Source organism: Heptranchias perlo, chromosome 26, assembly GCF_035084215.1.
Source record: "Heptranchias perlo isolate sHepPer1 chromosome 26, sHepPer1.hap1, whole genome shotgun sequence".
In the NCBI taxonomy this organism is placed as follows: Eukaryota; Metazoa; Chordata; class Chondrichthyes; order Hexanchiformes; family Hexanchidae; genus Heptranchias; species Heptranchias perlo.
Genome location: NC_090350.1, coordinates 22,794,078 through 22,809,654, shown reverse-complemented (window position 1 = coordinate 22,809,654; position 15,577 = coordinate 22,794,078). Strand labels below are relative to the sequence as shown.

The following is a 15,577-nucleotide window of genomic DNA, read 5'->3' as shown; positions in this document are numbered from 1 at the left end:
TATCATTGTAGGCCTTTTCAGGATACTCTCATTTGCCATGTACTCCACCTGTCTGTAAACCCAAGAACAGCATTGAAGCCATGAATGGAACAAGATCTGATTGATGTGAATCACCCACCATATTTACCATATATTGCTCAAAAGCCCTAAAATATTCAATTTTTTTTTACATTATTTGCTTTCTAGTGAGAACCACTCTCGGTGGAGTATGGTTCAATGCCATCAACCGGTCCCTCATCCAAATGCCTATTCCTCGGGTGTAAGCATAAAAACTAGAGAATCTTCCAATTGTGCATTCTCAACACAGTCTCATGCATTAGGAGCACATATTCTTGGGCTTTGCACATTCTTGGGCTGCTGGAACCTGTTCTGCATTACACCTGTTTGTGCTTCCATTTCTGTGTCTTGTATATGTATTTTATTTCTTTGGTTTCTCTCATTATTGTCTCATGCTAATATCACTTCTAACCATGTCCTGTCTTCCACTTAAGCACTTTATAATTCATTCTACAAGTCATTCTATTTTTCTGTGTATTTGTGTTTTCCCTTTTTTCTTTAAATGCCATTTATCAGTGGTATCTTCCAGTTTTGACAAAGGGTCCACAACCAAAATGTTAATTATGCTGTTCTCTCCACACATGTTCCCTGACTTGCTGAGGGTTTCCAGCATTTTTTGTTTACATAATCATTCTCTTTTTTGCAAGTACAAATTCAGAATTATGTAGAATGTTTTCACTTCAATGTATTGGCTGATTAAACTACTTTACAGATATGTTATTACATTGTGTAAAATATATTGATCTAAGGCAGTGAGAAATACATTAAATGCACCATGTTTACTATTTATATATTTTTATTCACACAAATAGTAATTCAGATCTTCTGACAGTGAATATGCAAGGAAACTTCAATTTTCTTTTAAATCCAACAGCCCTTTTTTTACTTTCTCTGTCATTCACAAAACTTCATTAACTTTAGCCACCAGCCTGTCTGTCTGTGTTGTACAAGGAGTGGGATCAGCTCGCTCTCTCTGGGGAAAGTGGAGTTCAGACAAATGCAAACTTAATCTGAATATATTGTACTGTTCCATTCAACCTGTTATAGAGAAATCCTTCAAAAAAATCCTAGGATTCTTTTTCAGCATTGTTATTCTGTTCTGTTGTGCAGAAATTTTGCTTCAAGCATAATCTAGTCATTCTAAAATTGAGAAATCAGTTCTGCTTTGATCGGGGTTCAGTCATGTTATTTTGTGTCCATTGCTGCACATTAGTTATCTCTCGTGTTCTGGGTACAGTAGCAGTTAATGCCTCTATTGTCTCCTGTATGCTTATGGCAGCAATGGTAAATTGCAACTTCATTGTAGCAGATGAGCCAGTATGTTTAACAGCAGTCTGAAGCCCTGTTGCTGAGTATAGTTATCTAGTATCCCAAATGGTTAGCTTACAGCAGTAACTTCTCTTGAATAGATATCATGCAACTCATTTGTGATACATGTGGTATTTTGAACTGTGTATTGTAGTGTGACCTGCTTTTCTGTTTTTTAAATGCATTTCTTTTTTTTCATCCTTTTTTTTTTAATTGCTTCCTGAAGGTTAGAGCAAAACCTTGCATGGGACTCAGCATCAAAAAGTGACAAGCTGAGTTTGCAACTGAATGTCGTAGGCTGGTTATTTAGAGAGGAGTATTCTCCAACCCCCAAGTATAACCTTTCTCCAGTTTAATTCCTGAGAAATTTATGTTCTTTATGCAATTTTCCAGCTTAGATAAATTTGGAAACTATGTACATTATCTATCTAATATGCAAACTTTGGCGAAGTAATTGGTTAAACAAATAAAATGTCAATGCTTCATAGTAAACTGATTCATTAATCACTCATTTGCTTTGTGCCCATAGAATAGCTGACAGAGGTAAGATTATTTTGAAATATTTGTAACTTGTTTGGTAAAAGAAACCATGTCAAGAGTTGCTTTTTAAAAACATAAAACATTGGGAGTGAGCTTTGATCAATAAGCAATCCATCTTTAACTTTTTCAGTGATCTTTCCTATTCCCTTACATTAAATTCTTTAAAAAAACATTTTAACTGCAACAGCTTAAAATTAATCAAGATTCCATTGCCTTCACTATCACCTCGGTAAAACCTCTCGCCTTTTCTTTAGACTTATAGAAAAGGTTTTCACCACCAGCGCAATTTCGACCATCTCTTTTCTGCTTCAGAGATCCGTTTAGAAATTATATTTGTTAATGATTAAACTACGCCATACTTTCTTTAGGTCATGTTTAAAGTATGCTACGTTAGAAGACTTCTGTATTTAGATTTTCTCTCCAACATGCCGTTATTCCCCGGGGGGGGGGGGGGGGAAAGAAGAGAACCAGTCTCTGCTCAAGCACTCGCCACAATCAGTACTAACACCACTCCTCAATCAAGACAGCAATTGGAGTGATGCAAATGGAATATGATGGTTCCTACCAATTTATGTCCCCTTCCCTACCTTGCCGAGCACTGCATCAAACAGTTTAGCTGAGCAACTTTAACTCGAACTCGCGGATGGTGTTTGTTTGCCTCGTATTTGATTAACTACTTTTGAACCCGCCACCGTTTGGGCTCAACGGTCAACTGCTAGCGTCACAGAGCTCTCGAAGTATTTTTGTTGAAGAATTTTGTTATCTCTTCTCAGTCCTGTAATGGGCTCATTACAGCTGCAAGACTGTTAAAACGTACGTTTGCTTCCCCCTCCCTCTCCGTTTCCATTGTTCTCGTGCTTTGTTATCTGAACTACCCCTTGTGTACCTTTTCTGTATTGTCCTGTTGCTGCATTTCATTTCATTTCAATTCTGCTCGGGGACTAAACCTGCAGAACTGCACCCCAATCCTTACCGCTAAGGGATGAACCATATTTACAGATTTCAAAAACATAGCAGCTAGCGCAGGCGGAAATCTGTAAGTTTTTGATTTTTGCAAACAATTAGAAATGACCATTTAGGCCCTACTCTCTCTCTCTCTCCCTCCCATCCCACCCTCCCCAATATCTTTATTTTTTGAAAAAGTAAAATACCGCAGATGCAGGAAATCTGAAATAAAATGCTGAAAACATTCAGCTGGTCAGGCAGCATCTGTGGAGAAAAGCAGGTAGGGTTTACGTTTCAGGTCTATGCCCCTTCGGTTCTCCCCCCAAATTCTTACTTGGTGACTTGTATCTTATTGGATAAAGTTGTTTTCGTTTTCACCAAGAAAACATTATGGTTTTCAACATCAACTTGAAAATTTTTTTAAATAAAAAATAATTTTAAGGCAGAAGGTGAATACAAAACTTCTATAAATTCTTTCCAAATTTTGTAAGAAGTGAAAACACAGATGACAACATATGAATCACATTTCAGTTCATATTTGTCACTGTGCTCTCAAGCTAATTAACGTTACAGAATTGTAATCAGGCTCCAGGGGTTATTTACAACTACTTCCCATAAACATTGGACTTTTAAAATTCCCCTCATTGCTGCTATCTGAATTCTACGTTTTTTAAAAATTGTGACTTTATTCATTTTATCGCAAATATTTTTTTTAAATGCTAGTTCTGTTCATATCCTTCCCTTTTTGTCGCTATGAAAATCACGACACAGTAACCTGAGAATTGTACTTTCACCTTCATAGAGCCAAAACCAAAATGCTGATGCATTTTGATTTAATTTTTGCCTTCCTTTCTTTTAAAAATCATCTCAGTAAGACTCGAAATTCACCCTGGCAAATCGTTCGCTAAATTTGTTGAACTTTCACCTCATTCTTCGATGTTTGATTGACGGATCAAAATGAGCACAGAAGTGGAACCACAAAGCCCTCTTGTTTATTGTGACTGCTCCTGGTGAAGTTGTCTAAAGCACAATGTGAAGTGATTTTAGCAAAATCACTTGCGGTACTTTTAAATGAGGCACCGACACCGCTAATCAACAGTTACCTTACTTTCTGCGTCCAAATGTTCACTGTATATCAGAGGTGGTACTAAGGGGGAAGAGAGTTGACCAAGGATGTTCCTATTCTCATTTATCGAATTGGAGATATAACGTTGGTAAATGTTTTTTTTAAAAAAGGCATTCCACATTTTGTTGCCTCCCTTCTTCACTCGAGCTGGTCAACATTGATGCAACTTTACTGAATCTGAATTCTAGAAATATAACTGATTTCGATCTTCAGGGCGTATCAATCATAATAGAATAAAATTATACAGTTGACTGTAGTAATTGACTATCAGGCGGCTGAATCTTGGTGGACATTACATCCAGTGAACAATTTCATTTGGTTGGATGAAGATATAGGCGTGTCTTGGCTACTTGCACTTATGTTCAAGAAGCACTATCTTCATAAAAAATATTTGACAAAACTTGTTTTGAGAGGGAAAAGAACTGTGCGTCGATCTGATATAATAGCGTCAGGGGGTGCAAGTACAGCATGATGCGTTCCCATAGATTGTAGGTCATAGTACATTGGGTGCAATTGGAAAAAAGATTTGTCAAATACTTTCATAAAGATATCCACCTTAAATATGCCACGAGACAGAGCCCCTCCCTCTCTTTCGTCGAACCAATATTGCAAGTTTCGCCAGACATTGACAGGTGTAATGTTGCGGTAGATCTTTATAATTGTAAACAATTTTACAACACCAAGTTATAGTCCAGCAATTTTATTTTAAATTCACAAGCTTTCGGAGACTTCCTCCTTCCTCAGGTAAATGATCTTTATAGAGTGAGGGAGGGATGGGGCGGTAATGCTTGGTTTTGGATTGCTGGGTGGATTTCGAGCTCTGGCTGTATAAATCATTTTTAAAATTTTAATATCTGCTGCTCTTTAGATACTGACTGCTGCGGATGCCACGGAACTAGCTCTGGACTCCCGAAGTTTGTTGTTGGGCAACATGATGGTGCAGCAAGAGACGCCCACGGTGGCTTCTGGCAGCTCGTCCTCCTCAGTCCATTCATTTAGATCTGGATTGTAGACCTGGATGCAACTCTTGTACTTCTTTGCACTTTCGTTCCAGCCTCCGACCAGATAGATTCTGTCATTCAGGGTCGTTATACCAGCTGTGCTCACACCGATCGATAGAGGAGCCACGTAGCTCCACTGGCCGTTGTAAGCGCCGTAGCGTTCAACCGCTATCACGTCAACCCGCTCACCGTGTGGCCCAAGCTGACTACCACCCATCACATAGGTATAATCGCCGAGGGTGACTGCACAGTGCCAGCCTCTGGGGGTACTCAGGCTGGCACGGTCTTTCCACGTGTCTGTTGTTGGATCATAGGTGCACACTGTGCGAGAGTAGCCATTGTTGATATAGCCGCCAGTTACCAGGATCTTGCCGTCGCTGAGCGCAGAAGCATGGCAGCAGCGGGCGATATCCATCCCAGCCTTCATCTGCCACTGATTGGTGGATGGGATGTAACATTCCATGGATGCGAGGGGACCTTCCAAACTCCGACCTCCCACAGCGAAAAGAAGGCCATTGTAAGCGCACATGCTGAAGTGGGTTCGCTTCTGGAGCAGGCTGGCCAGGTGAAACCAAGTGTTGAAACGAGGGTCATATCTGAAAAAAAATCAGTTTTTTTGAATATACCTTTTGAAAAGACCATTTCTAGGAGATAAGCTCAAGATTTCATAAGATTTGCCATTTTACGTAGAAACACAGGAATTGCTTGACGAAAAAAGTCCAGGGTCCATCCATTTCGCCTTCTACCGTTTTGGTAGTCGCATGATACAATGACAATGAAGTTGTTGACTAATCATAGCAGTCAATCTTTATCAATTAGTCTACAACAGACCCAAGCATGACACCAGGAGGAGATCAAGGAGATTTTCTGTGACATACCTAACTACCATTTGATAATTTACCTGGTGTTTCATTTCCTACATCACAACAGTGAATCCACTTCAAAAAAGTACTTCATTGGCTGTAAAGCCTTTGGGATGCCCTGAGGTCAAGAAAGGTATTGTATAAATCCAAGTCTTTCTTCTCTTTTACTCCTTACAACATTAATGGTGCCTTGCACTATGGGTCTTGGCTCTTCGCTCAGGTTTCTAATTGGGAAAAAAAAATACTTTTCAAAATACCACGGGATTCCACCAGGAATTTGAAGTGAGTAGTAAGAACTTTTACTGTGACTAAGAAAGAACTTGCATTATACAGCACTTTGTTATGTCTCTGGGGTGGTCCGAAAGAAAGAACTTAACTTTATGTAGCACCTTTCATGACCTCAATGTCCCAAAGTGCTACACGGCCAATGAGGTACTTTTGAAGTGAAGTCATTCTTGTAATGTAAGAAATGCAGCAACCAATTTGTGCACAGCAAGGTCCAACAAGCAGTGATGTGATAATGACCAGATAATCTGCTTTAGTGATGTTGGCTGAGGTGTGTGTATATATATTGGCCAGGACACAGGAGAGAACTCCCTCACTCTGAAATAGTGATATAGGATCTTTTACGTCCACCTGAAAGGGCAGATGGGACCTCGGTTTAATGTCTCATCTGAAGGCACTTCCGACAATGCGGAGTGTAAGTCTAGATTATGTACTAATCAGGAATGGAGTTTGAACTCCCAAACATTTTGACACAGAGGGGTGCTACCAACTGAATCAAACTGGCTAAGGACCAGAACCAAAAAGTTACATGTGTAATAAAACTTTATTGAGAATCAAGATTTATATTAATTTACAAATGATTGTAAAACTCAAAATTAAGGAGGCGGAAGAAAACAGAAACATTGACAATTTCAAAGCCCAAACTTCTCCTTCCCCTGGAGTTTACTGCTTCTCAGTGACGGATGAATTGTCCTTGTATTTAGGCTGTTTTATTCTTGAATCTACAAATTTAAATTGAAGGTCACAATACGTGGATGTAAAAGATCCTATGGCTTTATTTGAAGAATAAAGAGTGGAGTTCTCCCAGTATCCTGGCCAACATTCATCCCTCAAACAACACCACTGAAAAACAGATTATCTGTTCGTTTATCTCATTGCTGTTAATTTGACATTGCAGTGCACAAAATTGGCTGCCATGTTTGCCGACATTACAAGTGACTATGCTTCAAAAGTATGACATTGGCTGTGACTCACCTTCGGATATCCTGAGGACATGAAAGGCACTATATAAATGCAAATTCTTTCTTTATAAAAACTGGGATATGCATTATGTCCCTGATTAAAAACAGTCCTTGAATAGTCCATAGATCTTATTTTTCTGAGTTTTAAATCATTATACGCTAACACATTGGCTCATATTACCTGCTTAAATTGCTAACAGCATGCTTAGCCTGGTTTCGGGCATCATTCTGATCCTCTCCACCAGCCACGTATAAAAAGCCATCCATCACCACTACACATTGATTGAAGCTTTTGGCTGGCATTTCTGCAAGTTTGTTCCATCCATTTTCAGGATCTCTGTATAAGATTTCCCTGCTCAAAGCCTTCTCAGTCAAAGCTGGCCGACCACCTACAGTTACCAGGACTTTCTGTCCTCCCCTGAGCTTTGTTCTTCTAGACTGCATTAAGTTCTGTTGATGAGGCAGGAGGTGGTAGTTCATGGCATTAACTAGGAGCCGATGGCAGTCTGGATCTTGCATCATGCATGGGATAGGTTGAACATAACTGACTAAATCATGAGCTGAAATAGTACCAAATCTGATATTACTCAATAGATCAGCTGCATGCTTCACCCTCTTGGAGTCAAACTGCAACCACTTCATAGCAATTTGGAATGCAGTGAGCTCAGAGGGCAGTTGCAGGCTGTCATCCATTAACAAATCACTTATTTGATCGTAAGTCAGCTTCATGAATTGATCAGTTTCTGAAAACTCCATGAAATTTTCACGGATGAATTTCTTCGCTGACTCTTTAACCTGGTTGAGTCCATATGTCCCAGCAATGTTCGAGATGTACATACAGTTTTCCCCATTAATTTCTTGATTAAGGAAGTCGGTGCACATGTTGATCAAAGTATACATTTGGAATTGGGTGGCAGTGGCAATGGTGCATCCAATGGTATAAAGAGACAGGCTGAGTGTCCCTGTGTAGGCGTAGGTTATGGCAGTGGCCAAACCCAAAGGTGACACATCATTGACATCTACACATTGAGTGGATGGATCTTTCTTCAACATGTTACGGAAATAATCACTACAGGCAGCCATCACCACTTTATGGACTTCAAAGGATTTGTTTTTAGTGGATAGTGTGAGATCAGAGAGGAGTCTCTCCTGACGCATCCTGCTGATTTCCTCCAAGAGGTTGGAGCCATGGTTGGGATTGCAGACTTCTGTGGCAGTGCACCGAAACCCGTTTGATCCACTATCATAGAGAGTGTTAAGGTGGTTTAGCTGGTCGATGTCGATGGTTGTGTCCTCAACAATGCTTATTTTTGGTAACTCATTCTTTTCAGTCTTGTTTTTCTTGGTGCTTTTCTTCTTTGGTGCCATTGTGTGTTTTACCGACGCTCCCCAACCTAAAAGTAGAAATTCAACAATTTTCATTATATTTCACAATTCCACTGCCCCTCCCAAAAACAGTTTTAAAATAAGATGAAGTAAGCCACATCCTGCATTTTTTCTGAATCAACATCCTTGCCAATCAAAATTAAGATATAATTAAATATTGGAATCACACACTTGGATACTTGAAAAGCTAAAGATAAGCTCTTATTCCACAAGTTTCCATGCCGAAGAAAAAGATTGCAACTTTTTGACAGCAAATGCCAAAAAGATTAACATTTCTTTTCTCATATAATACATTTTGTGAACCCTTGAGTTAACTATCTAAAATATCTTAACTGTCAGTTGACGTCATGGGCCTAGCAGATTCAGCTGTTGTTTCCTCTATTAAAAGATCTCTATTTTGAGATAAAGTATTCCAGCACGTGTGATCCCTCATAAGAAAGCCATGTGAGAATCACTTTGAGTCGCAACTTTTCGAGCGAGGTAGGTTGCCAATGTTTGGGGGGGATTTAAAAAAAACATAAAAATTGTTGATGTTCTACATGATTATTAGTGTTGGAATAATAAAGGTGAATAATAATTCAATAGTGATCGCCAAGATTTGTGTCTTGGAAGAACGGTCTTTTTAAAATAAATTAAACTTAGGACCAGCAGGATGATGTGGAGATATTTACATTACAGAGACCATTACTATTTGTTAGAATCATAGAAAGTTACAGCACAGAAGGAGGCCATTCGGCCCATCGTGTCTGTGCCAGCCGAAAAAGAGCTATCCAGCCTAATCCCACTTTCCAGCACTTGGTCTGTAGCTTTATAGGTTACGGCACTTCAAGTGCATATCCAAGTACTTTTTAAATATGGTGAGGGTTTCTGCCTCTACCACCCTTTCAGAAAGTGAGTTCCAGACCCCCACCACCCTCTGGGTGAAAAAATTTCTCCTCAGCTCCCCTCTAATCCTTCTACCAATTACTTTAAATCGATACCCCATGGTTATTGACCCCTCTGCGAAGCGAAATAGGTCCTTCCTGTCCACTCTAGCTAGGCCCCTCATAATTTTATACACCTCAATTAAATCACCTCTCAGCCTCCTCTGTTCCAATGAAAACAACCCCAGTCTATCCAATCTTTTCTCATAGCTAAAATTCCCCAGTCCTGGCAACATCCCCGTAAATCTCCTCTGTACCCTGTCTAGTGCAATCACATCTTTCCTGTAATATGGAGATCAGAACTGTACACAGTACTCAAGCTGTGGCCTAACTAGTGTTTTATACAGTTCTAGCATAAACTCCCTGCTTTTATATTCTATGCCTCGGCTAATAAAGGAAAGTATCCCGTATGCCTTTTTAACCACCTTATCTACCTGTTCTGCTACCTTCAGGGATCTGTGGACATGCACTCCAAGGCCCCTCTGTTCCTCTACACCTCTGAGTATCCTTCCATTTATTATGTATTCCCTTGCTTTGATTGCCCTCCCCATATGTATTAACTCACTTCATACGAACATACGAGTTAAGAGCAGGAGTAGGCCTTTCGGCCCCTCGAGCTTGCTCTGCCAATTGATAAGATCATGGCTGATCTGATTGTGACCTTAACCCTACTTTCCGGTCTACCTACTATAACCTTTGACTCCCTTGTTAATCAGGAATCTATCTATAAGCCTTAAAAATATTCAATGATCCTGTCTCCACCACTCTCTGGGGAGGCAGTTCCACAGATTCAGGACCCTCAGAGAAAAAAAATCTCCTCATTTCCGTCTTAGATGGGTTGTTGGCTTCCGCTTTTATGGTGGCTCACTGAAATTCTTTAATTTGAATGTAGTTTGCCAAAATATCACTGGGCAGAGAAATTATCTGTGATAACTACAGAATAGATAATGTGAACTATCACTGTGACAATAAGAGACTTCACCGAGTGCCAAGAGAGGCCCGAATTTGAAGATGGCGTAAATTATTGTGCAAATGAAGCCACTAATACTGTCACGTTTGACCACAGTTTCCCCCAGAATTCACATAGATTTCCCCCCCCCCCCATTTTCTCCTCTGAGAGGGAAAATGAACCACCATTGGCATTTCACAGCCTCCCACCGTACCACTAGGACCAGTTGGGTTCCAAACTGTGACCCTTTGTCTATTTTCCTTTGCCCAGGTAAATAGATCGCTTTTCTCTGCAAAGCTCCACGGCAACCCAGACAAAACTGAAGACAGACCCGCCTTCTGAGGAACCTCGACTTTAAAAATTAAGGCTGTGAGTTTGAGATTGGATTCCCATTCCAGACAAAGCCCATTAAGGTGTTCTGTCACTCGAATGTTCGACAGAATCACCCCTCCAGTTTTCCCTCTGATTTTCAGCCCTTTCTCCTCCCCTCCTCTTAACAATATACTTAGTATATAGGAATACTGAAGCCAAAGGATGACAGCTTTATTGCTACTTTTTGCGCCGCTATAAAGTGGTTTTGGGAGCAAGTCATCGGAAAACGCGGCATTATAAGTCAGAACGCCCTGAAGCCTGGAATGTGAGATCCACCCCACCCCCCTCAAAAAAAAGGTCGTATTACTCTCTGGGTTGAGTACCCAAAGCCTGCAGTATAAACCCAGCCTGAGCAATATCATCTAAATCTACAAAACGTGCTTGCAGAGATCAGAGACCTGGCGATCCTACGCGGCATTACAGGTAAAGAATTATAACAGTTATGATAATAATTTCACGATCTATATGTAAGTGGTTGACACTCCGAGAAGAGTAACCCATATTCCAGCACAAAACACGCTGGAACATTGCCATAATAAACTACCATAAATATTTTATGGGTTCTAATTTACGATTTACCTATATTTTTGAAAGAAACTATAAGGACGGTGTCTGCTAGGTGAAAGCTGGGATAACAGTTTGGGATTTTTTTAAGGATATGCAACATTTCGGGTCTATAAGAAAGGCTGTGAAGCTGATCACGCTGCTTTCTCCAGCTCTTGGTTAAAATAGAACGATAAAAATACCAACAGGGTGGATTTCATTCCAACGAAACCTATAAATATTCACATGTCGTCAAGCGAAAAGCGTGAATATAGAACTCGGTGCAACTGGAAAGATGCAAAAGGCAGATAGATCCCTACTAAGAATTGCATGAAGCGCCGTACCGGGCTGACAGCGCGTTTCATATTTAGCTGTATTAAAAATACCCCTAAGTTTTAGCGATCAGCGAACTGTGTTACAGTCAAAAAGTAGGCACCTGCTGGTTTCATGTATTTCATTAAGTTTTAAACTTTTACAAATAACAAAAGGCAACCATTCGGACATACTTTGGCTTCGCATATTAATAAAAGCCGTTGTTTTATTAACCATGTCTTTAAATTGCCACCCAGTTTCTAATAGCAATAAATGAGTTTATTTACAGATTGTATTTGTATATCATTAGATACTAGTCCGCGGTCCCGCTGCTCCAATTCATTGGACAAATATCAGGTCAGTTGTGCGAATTGGCCGTCAGCTGGACTGGGATCTGTCAATCTCTGGGAAATATTTACAAGCGGGACGGTCAGCAAATAGATTACTGTCCGTCAAATAGAAATAATTGGAACGGAAAAGGAAACAAAAATTCAACTCATTATTGGAGAGAATCGCAGGACATAGATTCCTCTATAATGGACATGGCAAGGTTGGGCAGCACTTCCACTTGAAAAGGTTTATCTTAGTCTGTTCTGCACTTAAATGTTTGAGTTTTAAACACATTTCGCAAAACAAGACACAAATACAAATGAAACATCTGCCATGTCTTGATCTGCAGTTCAAGGTTACCAGTTAGTAAACGCAACAGTATGAAGTACGTGTAGTTAATACCCTGTAGGCATAGTCGTATTAATTTTGATACTAACAAATAACGGGCATATTCTCACTGTTATAGACTCGGGGCAGCATGGAGTGTAATGTTTCCAATGACTTAAAAAAGTTGGAGGGTGATGAAAAAATACATTCATATTATTTTCTATCCAAGGCAGAGGTTTTTTTAACCCTAATTTTGTTGATATCTGAAATGTTTCTATATTAAAGACGAAGTTTCACTCCATCCCCAAAACATGTCAAAACTTTAAACCGCCTGATAAATTCACCTATCTACAAGATAACAATGAACATTAATTAGCCTAGCTGCTAAATCTGCAACTTTTGGTGAGAAGGACACGGTACTCGTCCTTTTTGGATGAAGGTGAAATAAGAGTACGTAATTTAAAGGGTATCTAATTTCTAGACGGGTATCAGCGAGTCATGTCAAGGCTCCCAGCTGCTCAGTTACAAATGTGTCTCAGGACAGAAATAGAAACCCGGACCGTGGCGCAGTCCGAGTTGTTTATCAAACATGTACGTAGGGGTCACCTTTTATAATAACTTTCCTAACACCAACAGAAAAAACTAAACGAATTAAACGAACCTGATCCACAATCAGTCATCGTTATTTTTAAAATAAGGGCAGAAAAGCTGCTATGGGCAGCGACATTGGAAACATTCTTTTTGGTCGCATTTAACATGCAACAGGTGCAATTTCCCCCGAGTAATGAGTTAAATTTTGTAGTGTTGTTACCCAGCTTGTTAATGTAAATCTGATGCTGAGAGAAATATTACAGTGAGTAGAAGCGACTGAGCAGATGCTCGACAATTTCTAGTGTCCTATTTCGGGCTCTCTCCAACAGTGAGGAATCGAAATACACTGGAACAAAATATCCCCTTAAAAACAAATCCTAAAACATAAAAGTCACTGCAAAAACTGGTTATAATTGATAGAAATACACGAATCGATAACATTTCATAAGTTTGTTCGCCAGTTTTATCGACTTTTATTTAAAAATAGTATTTTTTCCCAAAAAGTTTAAATTAATTTTAAAACCCAACGGAAAATACGTCTTTATCGTTTATTCTGCCTTAATAAACGTTAAATCATTAAAAAAAATTCGAGTATAGATTGTCCTTCGTCCACAAATAAAGTAAGCTTCAGTCAGTAACTTCCCGCCAAGAGAAAGGCAGGATTATTAGATGTAGAGACGGCCTCCCCGCTATTCAATTAAACCCTGTGCTATGAGCTCTGTACCTTAGCTGGTGAAACTCGCTGAGAGATGGCTTCAGGGGAGAACTCCGGTTCGTGTGGAGGACCTGGAACAGCAGCGAGGCAGTGAGGAACTGCATTACCACACGCTCTAAAGCCACTCGCAGGAGCTGACGTTTCAAATTCTACCAAGCAACGAGGAGCTGTGGTATTATGGGGGTTGGAGTCTGTTTATAATATTCGTTGGTCATATTGAAATGAACCCTTTCTGGGACCAGATTCCTAAACGCATCTATGTTTTTCTATGATCATTGTTTGCTCTAGTTGCTAAGAAAGAGATTTTTTGCCTGTTATGTGAAACTTTTTGCTTTGTTCTACCAGCAGTCACCTTGTTAGGAGCACTTCAGTAAAATGCGTAATGGGGTGTCTCCATTTAAAAAAATACCTAGTGGATCACATTATTTATGGTATTTCAAATGATACACTGACTTACAGGACAAGAGTGTTATTTATCCCTTGTAAGGTACAATTTATTAATTTGCTACTAAGGTGGATCTGTGTCCCATTAATACCACAAAGTATAATTGTTGCTAAAAAAAATGGTCTCAGATCATAAGAACATAAGAACATAAGAAATTGGAGCAGGAGTAGGCCAATCGGCCCCTCGAGCCTGCTCCGCCATTCAATAAGATCATGGCTGATCTGATCCCAACCACAAATCTAAAGAACACAAGAAGTCGGAGCAGGACCCGGCCACATAGCCCCTGGGCCCTCTCCGCCACCCACAGGGCATTGACCGATCCGAACTCAGCTTCATGTCCAATTTCCTGCCCGCTCCCCATAACCCCTAATTCCCTTTACTTCTAGGAAACTGTCTATTTCTGTTTTAAATTTATCTAATGATGTAGCTTCCACAGCTTCCTGGGGCAGCAAATTCCACAGACCTACCACCCTCTGAGTGAAGAAGTTTCTCCTCATCTCAGTTTTGAAAGAGCAGCCCCTTATTCTAAGATTATGCCCCCTAGTTCTAGTTTCACCCATCTTTGGGAACATCCTTACTGCATCCACCCGATCAAGACCCTTCACAATCTTATATGTTTCAATAAGATCGCCTCTCATTCTTCTGAACTCCAATGAGTAGAGTCCCAATCTACTCAACCTCTCCTCATATGTCCGCCCCCTCATCAACAATCAGAGTTTAATTGATGTTAGATGAACGGGCTTTTAAGTTTCAAGCTTTTCTTTAAAGATTATTTTGCCTTTATAACAGAATGTGACATCTAATGTGATATCTGGAATGTGACAGACATGTGCTAGATGCAAAACGCACGCACTCACAGCATGAGGGACCCGAATTAACATTAGCAAGGATACAGACACTAACCCAGGCCAATCAGAAAACGTGTCATTATAACTTTGTTGTTAATTCAGCTGCATTCAAGGCTGAACTCCAAATATGCTTTCAGTAGACTGTTTCAACAAAAATGTTGAAAAAAACATGTTTTTTTCTAAGCTTTTACTTAATTAGCAATTATCAAGTATTTCTTAATTTAGAAACGGATAAAATGCATCAAAGCAGCAACACACTACTACTGAATGGATTCTGGTCTATGAGTCCACACACAATGAGTTTAATATACCATAGGGCATACAGACCAGAAGGTCCAGGTTTGAGTCCCAGCCTGCACTGAATCTAAACTGGGGTGGCAGTAGAGATGGTTTAACCTGCATTAGTACCCGGGCTAGTGAGCACAGGAATCAATTTTTTCCTTGTTAGCCAGTGACCCTGATGGAAAGTACATGTGTGGGCATTAGGCAAGGATAAGATTCGGCTTAACTGTGATGCATCCATAGTCAAATGACCTGCCAACAGTCACTGCCTACATTTACAGATGAAGAATAAGCACTTGAGCAGGATAACCATTACCAATGGAACTGTACTCCAGACAGTGGCAATGACTTCAGGGAAGGAGGAGGGTCAAAAAGGTAGGACAATTGGAAAGAAAACATAAGAAGATAAATGAAACAGATAAAACATCCACAGCACACTGAAGTGATGACTCGCAGTGTGAACAAGA

General features: G+C 39.9%; 1 protein-coding gene across 1 annotated transcript; it reads right to left on the bottom strand.

The window, feature by feature from the left end:
- Positions 1–835: 835 nt before the first annotated feature.
- On the bottom strand, positions 836–13,639 carry LOC137342559 (kelch-like protein 31). Its single transcript, XM_068006521.1, has 3 exons — positions 13,545–13,639; positions 7,269–8,481; positions 836–5,573 (listed from the first exon to the last, which is right to left on the bottom strand). The coding sequence occupies exons 2-3, from the start codon at positions 8,453–8,455 to the stop codon at positions 4,841–4,843; spliced, it is 1,920 nt and encodes a 639-aa protein (XP_067862622.1). The 5' UTR covers positions 8,456–8,481; positions 13,545–13,639; the 3' UTR covers positions 836–4,840.
- Positions 13,640–15,577: the final 1,938 nt, after the last annotated feature.